The sequence below is a fragment of the Cherax quadricarinatus genome, chromosome 100 (genome assembly GCF_038502225.1).
Source record: "Cherax quadricarinatus isolate ZL_2023a chromosome 100, ASM3850222v1, whole genome shotgun sequence".
Taxonomy (NCBI): domain Eukaryota; kingdom Metazoa; phylum Arthropoda; class Malacostraca; order Decapoda; family Parastacidae; genus Cherax; species Cherax quadricarinatus.
Window position 1 is genome coordinate 36,529 of NC_091391.1, and position 21,433 is coordinate 57,961.

The 21,433-nt window shown below is 40.8% G+C and overlaps 1 protein-coding gene across 4 annotated transcripts in view; it reads right to left on the reverse strand.

Annotated features, from left to right (window-relative positions):
* The window catches only part of Pcl (polycomb protein Pcl), a 106,275-nt gene that overhangs the window by 16,785 nt on the left and 68,057 nt on the right, over positions 1 to 21,433 (reverse strand). For all 4 annotated transcript variants that reach the window (XM_053799773.2, XM_053799770.2, XM_070079529.1 and 1 more), the window contains 2 exons: positions 17,101 to 17,293; positions 11,921 to 12,100 (listed from right to left, as the gene is read on the reverse strand). In XM_053799773.2, coding sequence (XP_053655748.1) covers positions 11,921 to 12,100; positions 17,101 to 17,293 — 373 coding nt within the window. The remainder of the gene's footprint in view (positions 1 to 11,920; positions 12,101 to 17,100; positions 17,294 to 21,433) is intronic.

Here is a 21,433-nt window from a genome sequence, read left to right on the forward strand (position 1 = left end):
GGCATACCTGAGGAGGGTTTTGGGTGTCAATGCCCCCGTGGCCCGGCCTGTGACTAGGCCTCACTGTGGATCAGGGCCTGATCAACCATGATGTTACTGTTGACCACACGCAACCAGACATACGGTCAACTGCAGCCCGGCTTTTACTTTTTTACAACCCCATCTATAAATATGTTACACAACCATGGTGACAGGTACCTTCCCCTCTTTCATAAATTTATTGAACAAAAGTACCAACCACTCCAAAACTATATTCTACCAACATTATTAGAGATTACCTCACACATTAAAAAAAAAAAAAATTATCAGATTTACTGTCGTCTAACCTTTGATCTCAATATTGGGCACCTAAAGATCAGTCACAGTTTTTTCTCATTATGCACTGTGTGCTGCAGGATTTTTTTAATATGGTGCACACTTATAGGTAGTAGGTTGGTAGACAGCAACCACCCAGGGAAGTACTACCGTCCTGCCAGATGACTGTGAAACAGAAACCTGTAACTGTTTTGCATGATGGTAGGATTGCTGGTTTCTTTTTCTGTCGCATAAACATGCTAGATAACAGGGATATCTTGCTACTCCTACTTACACTTTGGTCACACTTCACAGACACGCACATGCATATATATATACATACATCTAGGTTTTTCTCCCTTTTTCTAAATAGCTCTTGTTCTTCCTTATTTCTTCTATTGTCCATGGGGAAGTGGAAAAGAATCTTTCCTCCGTAAGCCATGCGTGTCGTATGAGGCGACTAAAATGCCGGGAGCAATGGGCTAGTAACCCCTTCTCCTGTAGACATTTACTAAAAAAGAGAAGAAGAAAAACTTTATAAAACTGGGATGCTTGAATGTGCGTGGATGTAGTGCGGATGACAAGAAACAGATGATTGCTGATGTTATGAATGAAAAGAAGTTGGATGTCCTGGCCCTAAGCGAAACAAAGCTAAAGGGGGTAGGGGAGTTTCGGTGGGGGAAAATAAATGGGATTAAATCTGGAGTATCTGAGAGAGCTAGAGCAAAGGAAGGGGTAGCAGTAATGTTGAAGGATCAGTTATGGAAGGAGAAAAGAGAATATGAATGTGTAAATTCAAGAATTATGTGGATTAAAGTAAAGGTTGGATGCGAAAAGTGGGTCATAATAAGAGTGTATGCACCTGGAGAAGAGAGGAATGTAGAGGAGAGAGAGGGATTTTGGGAGATGTTAAGTGAATGTATAGGAGCCTTTGAACCAAGTGAGAGAGTCATTGTGGTAGGGGACCTGAATGCTAAAGTAGGAGAAACTTTTAGAGAGGGTGTGGTAGGTAAGTTTGGGGTGCCAGGTGTAAATGATAATGGGAGCCCTTTGATTGAACTTTGTATAGAAAGGGGTTTAGTTATAGGTAATACATATTTTAAGAAAAAGAGGATAAATAAGTATACAAGATATGATGTAGGGCAAAATGACAGTAGTTTGTTGGATTATGTATTGGTAGATAAAAGACTGTTGAGTAGACTTCAGGATGTACATGTTTATAGAGGGGCCACAGATATATCAGATCACTTCCTAGTTGTAGCTACACTGAGAGTAAAAGGTAGATGGGATACAAGGAGAATAGAAGCATCAGGGAAGAGAGAGGTGAAGGTTTATAAACTAAAAGAGGAGGCAGTTAGGGTAAGATATAAACAGCTATTGGAGGATAGATGGGCTAATGAGAGCATAGGCAATGGGGTCGAAGAGGAATGGGGTAGGTTTAAAAATGTAGTGTGAGAGTGTTCAGCAGAAGTTTGTGGTTACAGGAAAGTGGGTGCAGGAGGGAAGAGGAGCGATTGGTGGAATGATGATGTAAAGAGAGTAGTAAGGGAGAAAAAGTTAGCATATGAGAAGTTTTTACAAAGTAGAAGTGATGCAAGGAGGGAAGAGTATATGGAGAAAAAGAGAGAGGTTAAGAGAGTGGTGAAGCAATGTAAAAAGAGAGCAAATGAGAGAGTGGGTGAGCTGTTATCAACAAATTTTGTTGAAAATAAGAAAAAGTTTTGGAGTGAGATTAACAAGTTAAGGAAGCCTAGAGAACAAATGGATTTTTCAGTTAAAAATAGGAGAGGAGAGTTATTAAATGGAGAGTTAGAGGTATTGGGAAGATGGAGGGAATATTTTGAGGAATTGTTAAGTGTTGATGAAGATAGGGAAGCTGTGATTTCGTGTATAGGGCAAGGAGGAATAACATCTTGTAGGAGTGAGGAAGAGCCAGTTGTGAGTGTGGGGGAAGTTCGTGAGGTAGTAGGTAAAATGAAAGGGGGTAAGGCAGCTGGGATTGATGGGATAAAGATAGAAATGTTAAAAGCAGGTGGGGATATAGTTTTGGAGTGGTTGGTGCAATTATTTAACCCTTTGAGGGTTTTCGTCGTACTAGTACGTCTTACGTGTAGGGGTTTTTGACGTACTAGTACTCATAAATTCTAGCGGCCTCAAATCTAGTGGGAGAAAGCTGGTAGGCCTTCATATGAAAGAATGGGTCTATGTGGTCAGTGTGCACAGTCTAAAAAAAATCCTGCAGCACACAGTGCATAATGAGAAAAAAAAAACTTTGACCATTTTTTTTGAATAAATCAGCGACTTTGCAGTGTATTTTCGTATGGTATTTATTGTTGTATTCTAGTTTTCTTGGTCTCATTTTATAGAATGGAAGACATATTACAGAAATAGAGATGATTTTGACTGGTTTTACAAAGAAAGGTGCCTTGAAATTGAGCTCAAAGTAGCAGAAATGTTCGATTTTTACCAAACTTCAAAAGTAAACAAATCGTGCCAAGCGTGCAATACACGTCAACTGGTGAGTCTAATATTCTTTCACAAGTGCACCAATAATATTTATACCATTTTTTACACTAATGCAGTAGTCTGCATAACAGTAAATCTTATATTTTTTGTGAAAATAAAAATTCAAAGTGGAAAGCAAAAGAATATAAGAGGGGCCTTGAGACATGACTAATGACCAGAGGAAATGTCATTTTAGTGCCAGGAATGTCTTTCTTGTTTATTCTGGACCCTATTCGGAAATTGGCATCTTTTGAAATTTGTGTGAAATTGGCAAAATTGCTAAATTCTGACCACTGTACTGGATAGTTGAATTTCATAAATGAGTGGTTTCTTGCACCCATTCGATAGAAAAAATGGAGTTCTAGCGAAATATTCATGTTTTTTGTCGACTAGTACAGTGAAATTGGCCGAAAATGGGGCTCAAAGTGGGCAAAATCGCCGATGCGTAAACATCGCCGAGACCGCTAACTTTGCGAGAGCATAATTCCGTAAGTTTTCTATCAAATTTCAAACTTTTGGTGTCTTTATGATCGGGAAAAGATTCTCTATCTTTTCATAAGAAAAAATAATTTTTTTTTTTTTTAAATTTGGCCGACCCTGAGAACGAGTTTCGGAGAGGGCCTGTCGACCCTCAAAGGGTTAATAAATGTATGGAAGAGGGTAAGGTACCTAGGGATTGGCAGAGAGCATGCATAGTTCCTTTGTATAAAGGCAAAGGGGACAAAAGAGAGTGCAAAAATTATAGGGGGATAAGTCCGTTGAGTATACCTGGTAAAGTGTATGGTAGAGTTATTATTGAAAGAATTAAGAGTAAAACGGAGAATAGGATAGCAGATGAACAAGGAGGCTTTAGGAAAGGTAAGGGGTGTGTGGACCAGGTGTTTACAGTGAAACATATAAGTGAACAGTATTTAGATAAGGCTAAAGAGGTCTTTGTGGCATTTATGGATTTGGAAAAGGCATATGACAGGGTGGATAGGGGGGCAATGTGGCAGATGTTGCAGGTGTATGGTGTAGGAGGTAGGTTACTGAAAGCAGTGAAGAGTTTTTATGAGGATAGTGAGGGTCAAGTTAGAGTATGTAGGAAAGAGGGAAATTATTTCCCAGTAAAAGTAGGCCTTAGACAAGGATGTGTGATGTCACCGTGGTTGTTTAATATATTTATAGATGGGGTTGTAAGAGAAGTAAATGCGAGGGTCTTGGCAAGAGGTGTGGAGTTAAAAGATAAAGAATCACACAAAGTGGGAGTTGTCACAGTTGCTCTTTGCTGATGACACTGTGCTCTTGGGAGATTCTGAAGAGAAGTTGCAGAGATTGGTGGATGAATTTGGTAGGGTGTGCAAAAGAAAATTAAAAGTGAATACAGGAAAGAGTAAGGTTATGAGGATAACAAAAAGATTAGGTGATGAAAGATTGGATATCAGATTGGAGGGAGAGAGTATGGAGGAGGTGAATGTATTCAGATATTTGGGAGTGGACGTGTCAGCGGATGGGTCTATGAAAGATGAGGTGAATCATAGAATTGATGAAGGGAAAAGGGTGAGTGGTGCACTTAGGAGTCTGTGGAGACAAAGAACTTTGTCCTTGGAGGCAAAGAGGGGAATGTATGAGAGTATAGTTTTATCAACGCTCTTATATGGGTGTGAAGCATGGGTGATGAATGTTGCAGCAAGGAGAAGGCTGGAGGCAGTGGAGATGTCATGTCTGAGGGCAATGTGTGGTGTGAATATAATGCAGAGAATTCGTAGTTTGGAAGTTAGGAGGAGGTGTGGGATTACCAAAACTGTTGTCCAGAGGGCTGAGGAAGGCTTGTTGAGGTGGTTCGGACATGTAGAGAGAATGGAGCGAAACAGAGTGACTTCAAGAGTGTATCAGTCTGTAGTGGAAGGAAGGCGGGGTAGGGGTCGGCCTAGGAAAGGTTGGAGGGAGGGGGTAAAGGAGGTTTTGTGTGCGAGGGGCTTGGACTTCCAGCAGGCATGTGTGAGCGTGTTTGATAGGAGTGAATGGAGACAAATGGTTTTTAATACTTGACGTGCTGTTGGAGTGTGAGCAAAGTAACATTTATGAAGGGGTTCAGGGAAACCGGCAGGCCGGACTCGAGTCCTGGAGATGGGAAGTACAGTGCCTGCACTCTGAAGGAGGGGTGTTAATGTTGCAGTTTAAAAACTAATGTGAAGCACCCTTCTGGCAAGACAGTGATGGAGTGAATGATGGTGAAAGTTTTTCTTTTTCGGGCCACCCTGCCTTGGTGGGAATCGGCCAGTGTGATAATAAATAATAATACTTACCACACAGACTTATTCTCTCATATCTAGGCCCAAATTTACCGGTCACAACTTGTCTGAGTGAGCTGAGCTCATGGCATTATCCTACGGAACTGACACTGGCTTCAGTGATACAATGGGAAAAACTTTTATATCACACGCAAAAATGCAGCCCAACCAAACACATTAAAATTGACAATCAAATCTTCATGTTTACACTCTAATGTCAGTCAAACACTGTACAGTGTTAGCCAAAGTGATATACTATAGTGACAACTATAATGACGATGATCTAGAGCAGCGTTTCTGAACATCTTTCCCCTTGTGGAACCCTTGAAATCATTTTCATACCTCAGGGATCCCCTACATAAAAGTTACCTCAGGGATCCCCTACAAAAAAGTTATTATGTGTCATTTTTAATGGAGTGAATGATGATGAAAGTGTTTCTTTTTTTCTCAGGTCGCTCTGCCTTGATGGGAAACGGCCAAAGTGTTAATAAATAAAAATTAATATCTTTCTTTCTCTTTAATAAACTTGTAAGTTCATAAGGAAAATATATTTTTTTCTGATACCTGGTTTAAGCAAAAAGTAACTTATGTTTTTCTCAAGTTTACCGACAATGAAAAACAACACTGAAATCAAAATGCTTGTTCAAGAGTTTAAATGACCTCATATGGAGGTTATCATTTACACAAAAAATTAACCATATCTGTAACCAAAAAAAAAAAATAATCAATATCACATATAACATATATAAACAGAATGAAAATAGATAATAACTACAACAACTTAATAATTTATCAACATTGTTGAAAAGGCATAAGATAAATCAAGGCAAAAAGTCATATGAACATATATATGGGTCAAGGAAATGTTATTTCTAAAGCCAATTTAGATAATAAAATTTGCTTCTTTAATGTGAAACCTGTGGTTATATTCTGGTACACAAATACTTAATTCAGAATCAATCTTTAAATGAACACACCGATTTCACCTTCACCTGAAAGGAGACGACTTCTTTGTTCTTGACACTTGTTAAATAAGAAGCTTATTCCCACATGTAAGAGGTTGAAAACTGCAGCAATATATCTAGTGTTTCCTATGTATGACAGGGTAGTACACTTCCTGTACAGAAATACACAACTTTTCCAGGGATAGGCCAGTAAATCTCAAGTGTACAATCACAATGCAGCTGACAAAGTTCTTCCTCTTCTCTTAAAGTCAAGTTCTCATGATGAGCAGGAGATTCAGAGTCTGGATCCCTCACTAATCATACACTTGTGTTGAAAGGAAGGGAAAATAATGTTCGATTTTCATCCACAGTTCTTCCAGGTGGGTTTCAATAAGACTTGAAATTTGCTGATATCCTTCTTCACTTTTAAGCCTCAGCAGTAGTTTAAACATCTCATGATTTCCTTGCATTTACACATGATTAGCGTATTTATCACTATTTTTCTCAGAAGCCCTAGCGACCTCTCACAAAGCCCTAGGATTCTGGGGAACCCCAGCTGAGAAATGCTGGTCTAGACAGTGTTAATATACAATGATGAGGAAAGCACACAAAGCTCAGACATAGTGATGAGACAATACCAAAATTTTGGCTGATAGATACTTTTCCTTTTTTTTTTTTTTTTTTAAGTCGGCCATCTCCCACCGAGGCAGGGTGACCCAAAAAGAAAGAAAATACTTTCATCATCATTCAACACTTTCACCACACTCACACATTATCACTGTTTTTGCAGAGGTGCTCAGAATACAACAGTTTAGAAGCATATACGTATAAAGACACACAACATATCCCTCCAAACTGCCAATATCCCAAACCCCTCCTTTAAAGTGCAGGCATTGTACTTCCCATTTCCAGGACTCAAGTCCGGCTATATAAAAATAACCGGTTTCCCTGAATTTTTTTTTTTTTTTTCAACAAGTCGGTCGTCTCCCACCGAGGCAGGGTGACCCAAAAAAGAAAGAAAATCCCCAAAAAGAAAATACTTTCATCATCATTCAACACTTTCACCACTCACACATTATCACTGTTTTTGCAGAGGTGCTCAGAATACAACAGTTTAGAAGCATATACGTATAAAGATACATAACATATCCCTGAATCCCTTCACTAAATATTACCCTGCTCACACTCCAACAGCTCCTCAGGTCCCAAATACCACTCGTCTCCATTCACTCCTATCTAACACGCTCACGCATGCTTGCTGGAAGTCCAAGCCCCTCGCCCACAAAACCTCCTTTACCCCCTCCCTCCAACCTTTTCGAGGACAACCCCTACCCACCCTTCCTTTCCCTACAGATTTATATGGTCTCCATGTCATTCTACTTTGATCCATTCTCTCTAAATGACCAAACCACCTCAACAACCCCTCTTCAGCCCTCTGACTAATATTTACACCCCCAGTTTCCGTAATTAATCCGTTCCAGAGAGTGTGACTAAACCTGAATCTGACGAATTTCAAATTAATTTTCCCCATAAGAAATAATAGAAATCCAATTAATCCGTTTCAGACACCCGAAAGTATTAACAAAATATGTTTTCTACATGAAATATACATTTCCCTACACAGAAAACAATGATACATGAAGAATAAAACAATTATAATATCACATTTACCTTTATTGAAGACATGGTGATGTATGGAAGATGGGAGGAGGGGAGAGGATGGAGGAGTTAACAATTGTTTGGAAGGGGAATCCCCTTCCATAAAGACTTCAGGTACCAAGTCCTTATCCTGGGTTACTTCCCTGCTTTGTTTTTTAATGGTACTAGGACCAACTTGAGTCACCAGACCTCCGTCGCTCAAAAAAAGTGTTCCAGAGAGGTCTGTTTCTGGCGTATGTTAGGAATTGTGTTGGGAGACAGAACAAGATAGTCCTTCAATATGACACTAATATCAGCTCTACGGCTTATTTATCTAGCATAATTCATCTAATATGACATAATAAACAATATTAATAACACAGAAACATGATATATACTCTAGAATGAATAAAATATGGCATTAAGAATGTCACAAGTGGGGGTGTTGTTTGTCGTTGGGTGTATATGGGCCACTGAAAGATAAGCCATACATAGTGGTGGTGAAGGCGGCAGCAAGAGGCAGCAGAGGCGGTGGTGTTAGTCAGTAGCCCTATATACCTCCAACAACAATGAAGGAGTCAATTTCGTGCTGTCCTTTTTCTATCAATTAATGGCTTAACTTACTTGCCACACTGTTAATGCTTCACTTTATCGCTGGCTGGTGCTATAGCCTTCACTGACTCCTGCTGCTTAAGTATCGTACATATTGCACAATCACTGAAAAAGGCACATTCTCCCCTCTCTCTCAGCCCTTTACCAAAGGGCTGGCTAGCACTAGGAACTTTCTTTGGGTCCATGGTGGCTTATTTAGCAGTTGCAAGCACTAAAAGAATGAAATAATACAAAATATATGAATGCACGGGATTGTCCTCACTGACTGATGAACAATGTCACACTGGCTGTAAATGGTGTGTCGGACCACTCGAGCCGCGCAGACACACTGAGGACAAATGACTAATACAGAGTTCAATGACAATCACCGAGCCAATATTTTGACAAAAAAACATTACTTATTCCGAATATTACGAATTCCGATGACAATGTAACTCTGGGGTTCACTGTATAATGATTATGTTGAATATACAAGGGAATGCTTATTTCACAACTGGTATTAACTCTTAAACTGTCTAAACGTACATCTACGTTTTTTCAACATTTGAAAGTATGTAAAAAAACGTAACTTTTTTTTTTTTTACATTTGAAAACGTGTAAAAAAACTTTGATCTACGTTTTTTTTTGTAATATTTGAAAATATGTAAAAAAACATAGATCTACTTTTGGAGCACTACGCATGTGAACGTAGGTCTGTTTGGACAGTTTAAGGGTTAAATAACAGAGGATGGTTATTCAATAACTACATTTCTTGGAGGTGATAATATCATTACTTGGCCTGTTCTGTTAGCTAAATTAATGGTTGTCAAAGACACATGTTGACAGTGTGTGTGTGCACGCACGTACATAAGAGTAACTCTCAATGTTGATACTGTTAAGCACACATGTAATATTAATATCTTAAAAAGTATCGACTGTTTTTTAATAAGATACAATAAAAATGGTTGACACTCACCAATACCAATACTTTGGCACATCACTACTCAGAAGCTTATAATTATTAGTACAGAAGTATAATTAATGTAAATGAGAGAAAGTTCTATAGAAGCAAATAAAGAAAAGCATAATAATATAAAGGTAGGTAAGAAAGGACAACAGAGGTAGTTATAGGAAGTGTCAAATGAGCCAGGCTGTGATAGCTGTGTGGCCCTGCAATCATAGAAGTGGCAATGAGCCAGGTTGTGATAGCTGTGTGGCCCTGCAATCATAGAAGTGGCAATGAGCCAGGTTGTGATAGCTGTGTGGCCCTGCAATCATAGAAGTGGCAATGAGCCAGGTTGTGATAGCTGTGTGGCCCTGCAATCATAGAAGTGGCAATGAGCCAGGTTGTGATAGCTGTGTGGCCCTGCAATCACAGAAGTAGCAATGAGCCAGGCTGTGATAGCTGTGTGGCCCTGCAATCATGGAAGTGGCAAATGAGCCAGGTTGTGATAGCTGTGTGGCCCTGCAATGATTGAAGTGGCAATGAGCCAGGTTGTGATAGCTGTGTGGCCCTGCAATGATTGAAGTGGCAATGAGCCAGGTTGTGATAGCTGTGTGGCCCTGCAATCATGGAAGTGGCAAATGAGCCAGGTTGTGATAGCTGTGTGGCCCTGCAATCCTGGAAGTGGCAATGATCCAGGTTGTGATAGCTGTGTGGCCCTGCAATCACAGAAGTGGCAATGATCCAGGTTGTGATAGCTGTGTGGCCCTGCAATCATGGAAGTGGCAAATGAGCCAGGTTGTAATAGTTGTGTGGCCCTGCAATCACAGAAGTGGCAATGAGCCAGGTTGTAATAGTTGTGTGGCCCTGCAATCACAGAAGTGGCAATGATCCAGGTTGTGATAGCTGTGTGGCCCTGCAATCACAGAAGTGGCAATGATCCAGGTTGTGATAGCTGTGTGGCCCTGCAATCATGGAAGTGGCAATGATCCAGGTTGTGATAGCTGTGTGGCCCTGCAATCATGGAAGTGGCAAATGAGCCAGGTTGTAATAGTTGTGTGGCCCTGCAATCACAGAAGTGGCAATGAGCCAGGTTGTGATAGCTGTGTGGCCCTGCAATCATGGAAGTGGCAAATGAGCCAGGTTGTGATAGCTGTGTGGCCCTGCAATCATGGAAGTGGCAAATGAGCCAGGTTGTGATAGCTGTGTGGCCCTGCAATCATGGAAGTGGCAAATGAGCCAGGTTGTGATAGCTGTGTGGCCCTGCAATCACAGAAGTGGCAATGAGCCAGGTTGTGATAGCTGTGTGGCCCTGCAATCATGAAGTGGCAATGAGCCAGGTTGTGATAGATGTGTGGCCCTGCAATCACAGAAGTGGCAATGAGCCAAGTTGTGATAGCTGTGTGGCCCTGCAATCACAGAAGTGGCAATGAGCCAGGCTGTGATAGATGTGTGGCCCTGCAATCACAGAAGTGGCAAATGAGCCAGGCTGTGATAGATGTGTGGCCCTGCAATCACAGAAGTGGCAATGAGCCAGGCTGTGATAGATGTGTGGCCCTGCAATCACAGAAGTGGCAATCAGCCAGTCTGTGATAGATGTGTGGCCCTGCAATCACAGAAGTGGCAAATGAGCCAGGTAGTGATAGCTGTGTGGACCTGCAATCATGGAAGTAGCAATGAGCCAGGTTGTGATAGCTGTGTGGACCTGCAATCATGGAAGTAGCAATGAGCCAGGTAGTGATAGCTGTGTGGACCTGCAATCACAGAAGTGGCAATGAGCCAGGTTGTGATAGCTGTGTGGCCCTGCAATCACAGAAGTGGCAATGAGCCAGGCTGTGATAGATGTGTGGCCCTGCAATCACAGAAGTGGCAATGAGCCAGGCTGTGATAGATGTGTGGCCCTGCAATCACAGAAGTGGCAATGAGCCAGGCTGTGATAGATGTGTGGCCCTGCAATCACAGAAGTGGCAAATGAGCCAGGTAGTGATAGCTGTGAGGACCTGCAATCATGGAAGTAGCAATGAGCCAGGTTGTGATAGCTGTGTGGCCCTGCAATCACAGAAGTGGCAATGAGCCAGGCTGTGATAGATGTGTGGACCTGCAATCATGGAAGTAGCAATGAGCCAGGTTGTGATAGCTGTGTGGCCCTGCAATCACAGAAGTGGCAAATGAGCCAGGTAGTGATAGCTGTGTGGCCCTGCAATCATGGAAGTAGCAATGAGCCAGGTTGTGATACCTGTGTGGACCTGCAATCATGGAAGTGGCAATGAGCCAGGTTGTGATAGCTGTGTGGCCCTGCAATCATGGAAGTGGCAAGTGAGCCAGGTTGTGATAGCTGTGTGGCCCTGCAACCATGACAGCAACAACTGATCAGGAAGTCACCAGGAAAATGAGTACAGGTTGAATACTAACTGTGATACTGTAATGATGTAATTTTTTAATGAACTTCCATGTCTTCTATTATGGATTAAAGATCAGTTTATAACACTGGAAAATTTTTACAAAAATGGTGTTTAAGATTTAGGGATGTTAATTCTAAATAAATTATATATGGAAGAAATAATCTTAAGCCTTATTCCTCCTCTTTTTTTTCTTTTCTTTTTTTTTTAAATTTGCTTCTATGGAATTTTTACAAAACATTCTCCCTCTAGCTAAAACATTTTTTGCCAATGTCTCAAAAATGTATTAGGTTGGTGAGTGGTAATCATGCACTTGTCATCCACACCAAATACCTGCTTCAGTGCCTCTGTCAACAATGTTTGGGCGCGTTTCTGCTTAAGGTCACGCAGATCATCACACTTGATACCCTGCAAGTTCTTGGGTGGCCGTCCTCTTTTTCTCTTTACAGGAGCTTGTGAATTGCTCATATTGTTTTCCATCACAGGTATAAGTTCCTCAATCATTTTTTTGGCCTGAAATTTCAAAAGGAAACTTTTTATAGTATCTATTTTCTTACCCAATTATTTTTGGCACTGCATCTGCCCAATCATAAAATCAATAGTACATAAAACTGACTGCAGCAGTTAAACTCCTCTGTGATGATCCATAAATAAATTTGCAGTTTAGGGCTCTCTTACTCTCTCATTCAACTGACTCTGTTGACATTTTTTTATTTCATGTTTAAACATATCTATAAATAATAACAAAATATATATTTATCTGATCATCACAATTTTAGCACTATACTATACTGTACTCCCTGCATATCCTCAAATTACTCATACACAAATTTATCAACTTGTTAAATGTGCTTTTCGTTCTACTGCTAGTTACCCATGAGCTAGGATTTGTGGAGCCTTGAATAACATACATTATGACAGTATCTGCAATCAGGATTTTCCACTTGCAAACGATATTATAGCATTATCCACAAGTTTGTCTCCCAGAACTCTCGCTTGCATGTGGTTTTATCACATTATTCTCAAGTTGGATTTGAGAATCTGCAACTCAAACAAATATTATGGTGTTATCCATGAGCTTAGCTACTGGATCCAAAATTGTCATTGCTATTACATGTCTACACACAACTTTCCCTCTCTCTTAAACCAAGCATTGTAATTCATGCAGGAGGGCCTCACTTTACGGCAGTTTTCAGTTATACCCATTCTTCTTACATTCAGACTTCCTACAATAAATATATTTACCACTCACTGTAAGCTATGAAAATATTTTAACGTAGGTATGTACATACCTACGTATGTTGTGTATCTTTATACGTTTTTTTTTTTTTCAACAAGTCGGCCGTCTCCCACCGAGGCAGGGTGACCCAAAAAAGAAAGAAAATCCCCAAAAAGAAAATACTTTCATCATCATTCAACACTTTCACCACACTCACACATTATCACTGCTTTTGCAGAGGTGCTCAGAATACAACAGTTTAGAAGCATATACGTATAAAGATACACAACATATCCCTCCAAACTGCCAATATCCCAAACCCCTTCTTTAAAGTGCAGGCATTGTACTTCCCATTTCCAGGACTCAAGTCCGACTATATGAAAATACGTATATGCTTCTAAACTGTTGTATTCTGAGCACCTCTGCAAAAACAGTGATAATGTGTGAGTGTGGTAAAAGTGTTGAATGATGATGAAAGTATTTTCTTTTTGGGGATTTTCTTTCTTTTTTTGGGTCACCCTGCCTTGGTGGGAGACGGCCGACTTGTTGAAAAAAAAAAAAAATGTATTTACTGACCTAGGTAGTAGGTTGGTAGACAGCAACCACCCAGGGAGGTACTACCATCCTGCCATGCGAGTGTAAAACAAAAGCCTGTAATTGTTTTACATGATGGTAGGATTGCTGGTGTCTTTTGTCTGTCTCATAAACTTGCAAGATTTCAGGTATGTCTTGCTACTTCTACTTACACTTAGGTCACACTACACATACATGTACAAGCATATATATATACTCCCCTCTGGGTTTTCTTCTATTTTCTTTCTAGTTCTTGTTCTTGTTTCTTTCCTCTTATCTCCATGGGGAAGTGGAACAGAATTCTTCCTCTAAGCCATGCATGTTGTAAGAGGCAACTAAAATGCCGGGAGTAAGGGGCTAGTAACCCCTTCTCCTGTATATATTACTAAATGTAAAAGGAGAAACTTTCGTTTTTCCTTTTGGGCCACCCTGCCTCGGTGGGCCACCCCGCCTTGGTGGGCCACCCCGCCTCGGTGGGCCACCCCGCCTCGGTGGGCCACCCCGCCTCGGTGGGCCACCCCGCCTCGGTGGGCCACCCCGCCTCATCAAATTTGATCCTTTGTATTCCTTGGCATTAAATTTATTTATATAAACTGATACAAGATTTTCTCTGTTACACTAGTGTTATGGTCCTGCTTAGTGGTGGAAGTGAAAGAAAAAGATGAAATTGGAGAAATAAACATGAATGACAGTGGAAAAGTGACTATGAAGGAATCAACTTTCTGGCCCAAGTAGTTTACAGAGGGATGATAAATTCACAAAACAAAACACTCAGGAAAATTACAAATAAGTAAAAAATCAACCAGAAATTGCCATGGTATCTGCCTCCAAACCTAGTGAAACTCCTGAGTAATGCCAAACATTCTCCTACACCCATTCCATGAGCCTCTTATATCTGTAATAAGTCAGCCACAAAATAAGCATGAAACTTCACGTCCATTGAGCAAGACAGCATCAATATTTAACAAATACCACACTGTATTTTTTTTATTAACACACTGGCCATTTCCCACCTAGGCAGGATGACCTGAAAAAGAAGAAACAATTTCATCATCATTCACTACGACTGTCTTACCAGAGGCATGTCTACACTACAATTAAAAACCTCCAGCTTCAATGGCCCTACTTCAGAATGTAAGCACTGTACTATCCACCTTCAAGACAAGTCCAGCTTGTCAGTTTATCCGAATCCCTTCATAAATATTATTTTGCTCACACTCCAACAGTACATCAAGTCCTAAAAACCTTTTCTCTCCACTCGCTCCTAACACACTCATGCACACTTGCTAGAAGTCCAAGCCCCTCTCACACAAAACCTCCTTAACTCCCTCCCTCCAACCTATTCGATAGTTTTTAATTTAGTTAAGCATAAAAAAAATAGGCAACAGAAAGTATTTGTTGAAGGTCTTCCAGTAAAACAAAATTTGAAGCCTGAAATTTGGGAGTCTGACTTTACATAAATAGAAAGGCTTATTTCCTAACAAACACAATTATTTTACTTCACTGCCTAAGTGACTAAGTCTAAGAATGTCAGTAACTTAGGATACTAATGACATTTATCTAGTTCTCATTCAGAGCATATCTTATTATGAATCCAGAATCCATTTGATGTGACTGGTGACTTACTGATCCTATACAAACAGTAAAGATTTTTCTACATTTTCCTGCTTGGATAAAAGACTAAGTACAAAACAATATTCAATGAGAGAGCATAAGAACAAGAATACCTTGACATAAACTGCCCCAGAAAGAGGTAAACTTTCCCTGCCTCATCTGTGCTCCTTTAACCAACTCCAGAAAGTTTTAAAATTATTGACTAACATACATACGTATTTAAGGAGTAGCAGTATTTATCTATAAGGAGAACAAAGTAGATGATATCGAGTAATATTTTTTTTTTTTTCAACAAGTCGGCCGTCTCCCACTGAGGCAGGGTGACCCAAAAAGAAAGAAAATCCCCAAAAAGAAAATACTTTCATCATCATTCAACACTGTCACCTCACTCACACACAATCACTGTTTTTGCAGAGGTGCTCAGAACACAACAGTTTACAAGCATATACGTATAAAGATACACAACATATCCCTCCAAACTGCTATCATCAGTGATATTATTTTACTTAAGAGTCAAATAAATTATGATTTTAAACAGACAAAAGTAGATTAGTTATGCAGCCAAATCTCACTGAGATGTGGCAGTACTGCTGGTGGGTGGCAGTATTGCTGGTGGGTGGCAGTACTGCTGGTGGGTGGCAGTATTGCTGGTGGGTGGCAGTACTGCTGGTGGGTGGCAGTACTGCTGGTGGGTGGCAGTACTGCTGGTGGGTGGCAGTATTGCTGGTGGGTGGCAGTACTGCTGGTGGGTGGCAGTACTGCTAGTGGATGGCAGTACTGCTGGTGGGTGGCAGTACTGCTGGTGGGTGGCAGTACTGCTGGTGGGTGGCAGTACTGCTGGTGGGTGGCACTACTGCTGGTGGGTGGCAGTACTGCTGGTGGGTGGCAGTATTGCTGGTGGCAGTACCAATTGTTTGTTATATAATTTCAGTACCATAGTTACTAGTCAACACAATGTCATACTATGCATGTATGAACCTGGAGGTGGTTCCAGGAGTAAATGACCCCACAGCCCAGTCCTCAACCAGGTCTCCTGGTGGATCAGAACCTCATCAACCAGCAATGTTCCCAAGTTCCCATTTCTCACCTCTCAAACAGTATCTCTGTTTACTTTATCAATTCCCTGAGTATTTTGATTATTATTAAGTCCCCTCTGGTTCTGGCCTCTAATGTCTTTCAATTTAATTCCATTAGCCTCTCCTTGTAACTCATGCCCCTTAGTTCAAGAACAAGCCTTGTTACATACTTCTGAACTTTCTAACATTTCTTAACATGCCTTTTAAGGTTGGAGTTCCATACTGGTGCTGTGTACTCCAAGATGGACCTGTGTTGTATAAAGGACCCAGAATGGGTACTCTTAAGATTTGCCAGACAAGCATTGATGGCACACACATCACAGCCATATCAGAAAAATTACAACAGTGAAACACTGGGAAATCTAGTTGAAGGACGTGTTGAGAGCTCACAGAAAATGACAAGGAAGTCTGCAAAGTGCTGAACAAACAATTTAAAGAGGTCTTCCAAATGGAAACAGGGTCACTGGCAGAAAGCCCCAGGAGAAAGAGAACATCAGAGGTTACTGGACACCATACACACAATAGGGAAACAGTGAAAAAAAAAAAACTGATGAAAAGGGATACATCAAGTGTGGTGGAACCTGACAGTGCCAACCTAGTTTCTGCAAGAGGGAGCATGCGTGCACACACACATGCACATGTAAGCGTGCGCGTGCACACACACAAGTGATTAAGAGGCCATATCATGTCAAATATATTTATACCCTCCTGGTTTTGTAGCCAAGGCAGACACATGCATCAAGTATCTGAATTATTAGCAGCAGCAGTAGCAGCAGCCATGTCTTGTGGAGTCAGGCCATTGAGAATTCTACCAAATAAGACCAATACCAAGTGAGTAAGAAACTTCTATGCCCTTCACCTTTACTCAACACCCATTCAAGAAGGGTAATCTCCAAGCCACAGTAATAAATTAAACTCTCACAACATGCTACTATACTGTTAACAGCTTTACAGTACATGCCATTACAGACTCAAGCCTTCATGAAGTTCTCATTTCTTCTCTCTGAAAAGCCAAATAATAAGAAACTAACTTTTTTATCTTCCATCAGGATGTCCAATTCGCGCTTACGTTTCCTCTTGCCAGAGCTATTTGGGCTTTCTTCATCTTGTTCTAGAACATTAGGAGATACTGCACGTTTCTTTGCTGGACTGAAACGTGCCAAAGCTTCATCTACTTCTTCTTGCTTGTCGTCCCGCAGTTTATAGCTTCGTGGAATTGGTGGACTGAAAAAACATCTTTTTCGTAAAATTAAAATAAAATACAGTATAAAATATGTACACAATCTGTTCCATTTGCTTCTTTCCATCCCATCTTTTACAGCTAGTTAAGTTACTGTTTCATCAGGGAAGCTTTCACTGACTCAGTTTAAATGTTTAAAAACTTTGCTCACCCCATTACCACTTAAATGGGGTAGCTTAGAACCTGATGAGCTGTTGATCCAATAAACTGGCTCTACCTTCCCTATCCTTGGATCAAACCTAATTACCCATTTCCCAGGCTCTGTATGCCCCTTACTGATTTAGTCCTTACCACTACATTATTAATAATAACTCTCACCTCTTGACTTTGAACATTAGATTAATTAACAAATTTAAACACTAAACTCAAGCGAATCATACAACACTGCAGGGAGGGCTATGCAAAAGATGCAATTTGTATATGCTAGAAATGAGCAAGGGGTAGTAGGTGTGCAAAGTTAGAGGTTAGTGGAGGTTGGGGTTAGTACACGAGTAAAACTGAAATTAAACTTGGTGCAGTAGGTCAGTTCCTTTAAGAAGTCAAAGATAAGTCTGCATCAAAAGTGGGGCTTTTAACAAGGAGGTCAGTGAGAGTGAGTGTGATGGGATGCTTCAGACTTTGGCAGTGGGTCCTGGGAGCACTCTAATAGGCAGGACATTTTATCAAGATATGCAAGATGGATAGTCCAAGCAGAGTGGAGCACGTCATTTCTCTATGAGGTATCCCTGAGAGAGTCACATGTGTCCAGTGCTGACCAACGCTGCTGCCAGCAGTTGCAGAAGCAGTGAACACCGAATACTAGTCCAAGAAAGGAATACTCGTATGGGAAATAGCGAGGTCATAAATAACTGACCAAGCAGCTAAGTCTGCATGTTCATTGCCCTGAAGATCAGCACAATATGCCTTCCTTGCAATTACTAGAAGTGTAACATAGCCAAAGCTATATATGAAGGACAATTGGATGAGGGGAGCCAAATCCCTAAATAGCTTCTAAAGCACTTTGGGAGTCAGAAACATCTACAAATGGAGAGGCAGACAAAGTTGCAATGTGGATAATAGCAATGAGAACTGAGTAGAACTATACTGTGAAAATATTGGCTGAATAATAAATAACCTTCGAAGATTCGTTCAAGAAAAACAACTGCATACCAGACACCATTAGAGTATTTACAACCAACAGTGTACACAGTAATAGCATGAGAGCTTTTGCACATGGGGGAAGAGTAAGCATGAATCATCAGAACTTTCAAAGGACAGAAGGAAAAGTAAAATGCAAGGTGAATGTAGAGGGAAGGTAAGTTAGGGAGTTATGAGAGTGAATGCCAAGAGAATGGGGTGTAATAAATAGGGATAACAATTAACAAGTTTCTTTGTTTCAACACACCGGCCGTATCCGACCGAGGCGGGGTGCCGCAAAAGGAAAATCGAAACTTTCTCCTTTTTTTTTTATTTTATTTTTTTTTTTTATTATCACACCGGCCGATTCCCACCAAGGCAGAGTGGCCCGAAAAAGAAAAACTTTCACCATCATTCACTCCATCACTGTCTTGCCAGAAGGGTGCTTTACACTACAGTTTTTAAACTGCAACATTAACACCCCTCCTTCAGAGTGCAGGCACTGTACTTCCCATCTCCAGGACTCAAGTCCGGCCTGCCGGTTTCCCTGAACCCCTTCATAAATGTTACTTTGCTCACACTCCAACAGCACGTCAAGTATTAAAAACCATTTGTCTCCATTCACTCCTATCAAACACGCTCACGCATACCTGCTGGAAGTCCAAGCCCCTCGCACACAAAACCTCCTTTACCCCCTCTCTCCAACCTTTCCTAGGCCGACCCCTACCCCGCCTTCCTTCCACTACAGACTGATACACTCTTGAAGTCATTCTGTTTCGCTCCATTCTCTCTACATGTCCGAACCACCTCAACAACCCTTCCTCAGCCCTCTGGACAACAGTTTTGGTAATCCCGCACCTCCTCCTAACTTCCAAACTACGAATTCTCTGCATTATATTCACACCACACATTGCCCTCAGACATGACATCTCCACTGCCTCCAGCCTTCTCCTCGCTGCAACATTCATCACCCATGCTTCACACCCATATAAGAGCGTTGGTAAAACTATACTCTCATACATTCCCCTCTTTGCCTCCAAGGACAAAGTTCTTTGTCTCCACAGACTCCTAAGTGCACCACTCACTCTTTTCCCCTCATCAATTCTATGATTCACCTCATCTTTCATAGACCCATCCGCTGACACGTCCACTCCCAAATATCAGAATACATTCACCTCCTCCATACTCTCTCCCTCCAATCAGATATTCAATCTTTCATTACCTAATCTTTTTGTTATCCTCATAACCTTACTCTTTCCTGTAGTCACCTTTAATTTTCTTCTTTTGCACACCCTACCAAATTCATCCACCAATCTCTGCAACTTCTCTTCAGAATCTCCCAAGAGCACAGTGTCATCAGCAAAGAGCAGCTATGACAACTCCCACTTTGTGTGTGATTCTTTATCTTTTAACTCCACGCCTCTTGCCAAGACCCTCGCATTTACTTCTCTTACAACCCCATCTATAAATATATTAAACAACCACGGTGACATCACACATCCTTGTCTAAGGCCTACTTTTACTGGGAAATAATTTCCCTCTTTCCTACATACTCTAACTTGAGCCTCACTATCCTCATAAAAACTCTTCACTGCTTTCAGTAACCTACCTCCTACACCATACACTTGCAACATCTGCCACATTGCCCCCCTATCCACCCTGTCATATGCCTTTTCCAAATCCATAAATGCCACAAAGACCTCCTTAGCCTTATCTAAATACTGTTCACTTATATGTTTCACTGTAAACACCTGGTCCACACACCCCCTACCTTTCCTAAAGCCTCCCTGTTCATCTGCTATCCTATTCTCCGCCTTACTCTTAATTCTTTCAATAATAACTTTACCATACACTTTACCAGGTATACTCGGCAGACTTATCCCCCTATAATTTTTGCACTCTCTTTTATCCCCTTTGCCTTTATACAAAGGAACTATGCATGCTCTCTGCCAATCCCTAGGTACCTTACCCTCTTCCATACATTTATTAAATAATTGCACCAACCACTCCAAAACTATATCCCCACCTGCTTTTAACATTTCTATCTTTATCCCATCAATCCCAGCTGCCTTACCCCCTTTCATTTTACCTACTGCCTCACGAACTTCCCCCACACTCACAACTGGCTCTTCCTCACTCCTACAAGATGTTATTCCTCCTTGTCCTATACACGAAATCACAGCTTCCCTATCTTCATCAACATTTAACAATTCCTCAAAATATTCCCTCCATCTTCCCAATACCTCTAACTCTCCATTTAATAACTCTCCTCTCCTGTTTTTAACTGACAAATCCATTTGTTCTCTAGGCTTTCTTAACTTGTTAATCTCACTCCAAAACTTTTTCTTATTTTCAACAAAATTTGTTGATAACATCTCACCCACTCTCTCATTTGCTATCTTTTTACATTGCTTCACCACTCTCTTAACCTCTCTCTTTTTCTCCATATACTCTTCCCTCCTTGCATCACTTCTACTTTGTAAAAACTTCTCATATGCTAACTTTTTCTCCCTTACTACTCTCTTTACATCATCATTCCACCAATCGCTCCTCTTCTCTCCCGCACCCACTTTCCTGTAACCACAAACTTCTGCTGAACACTCTAACACTACATTTTTAAACCTACCCCATACCTCTTCGACCCCATTGCCTATGCTCTCATTAGCCCATCTATCCTCCAATAGCTGTTTATATCTTACCCTAACTGCCTCCTCTTTTAGTTTATAAACCTTCACCTCTCTCTTCCCTGATGCTTCTATTCTCCTTGTATCCCATCTACCTTTTACTCTCAGTGTAGCTACAACTAGGAAGTGATCTGATATATCTGTGGCCCCTCTATAAACATGTACATCCTGAAGTCTACTCAACAGTCTTTTATCTACCAATACATAATCCAACAAACTACTGTCATTTCGCCCTACATCATATCTTGTATACTTATTTATCCTCTTTTTCTTAAAATATGTATTACCTATAACTAAACCCCTTTCTATACAAAGTTCAATCAA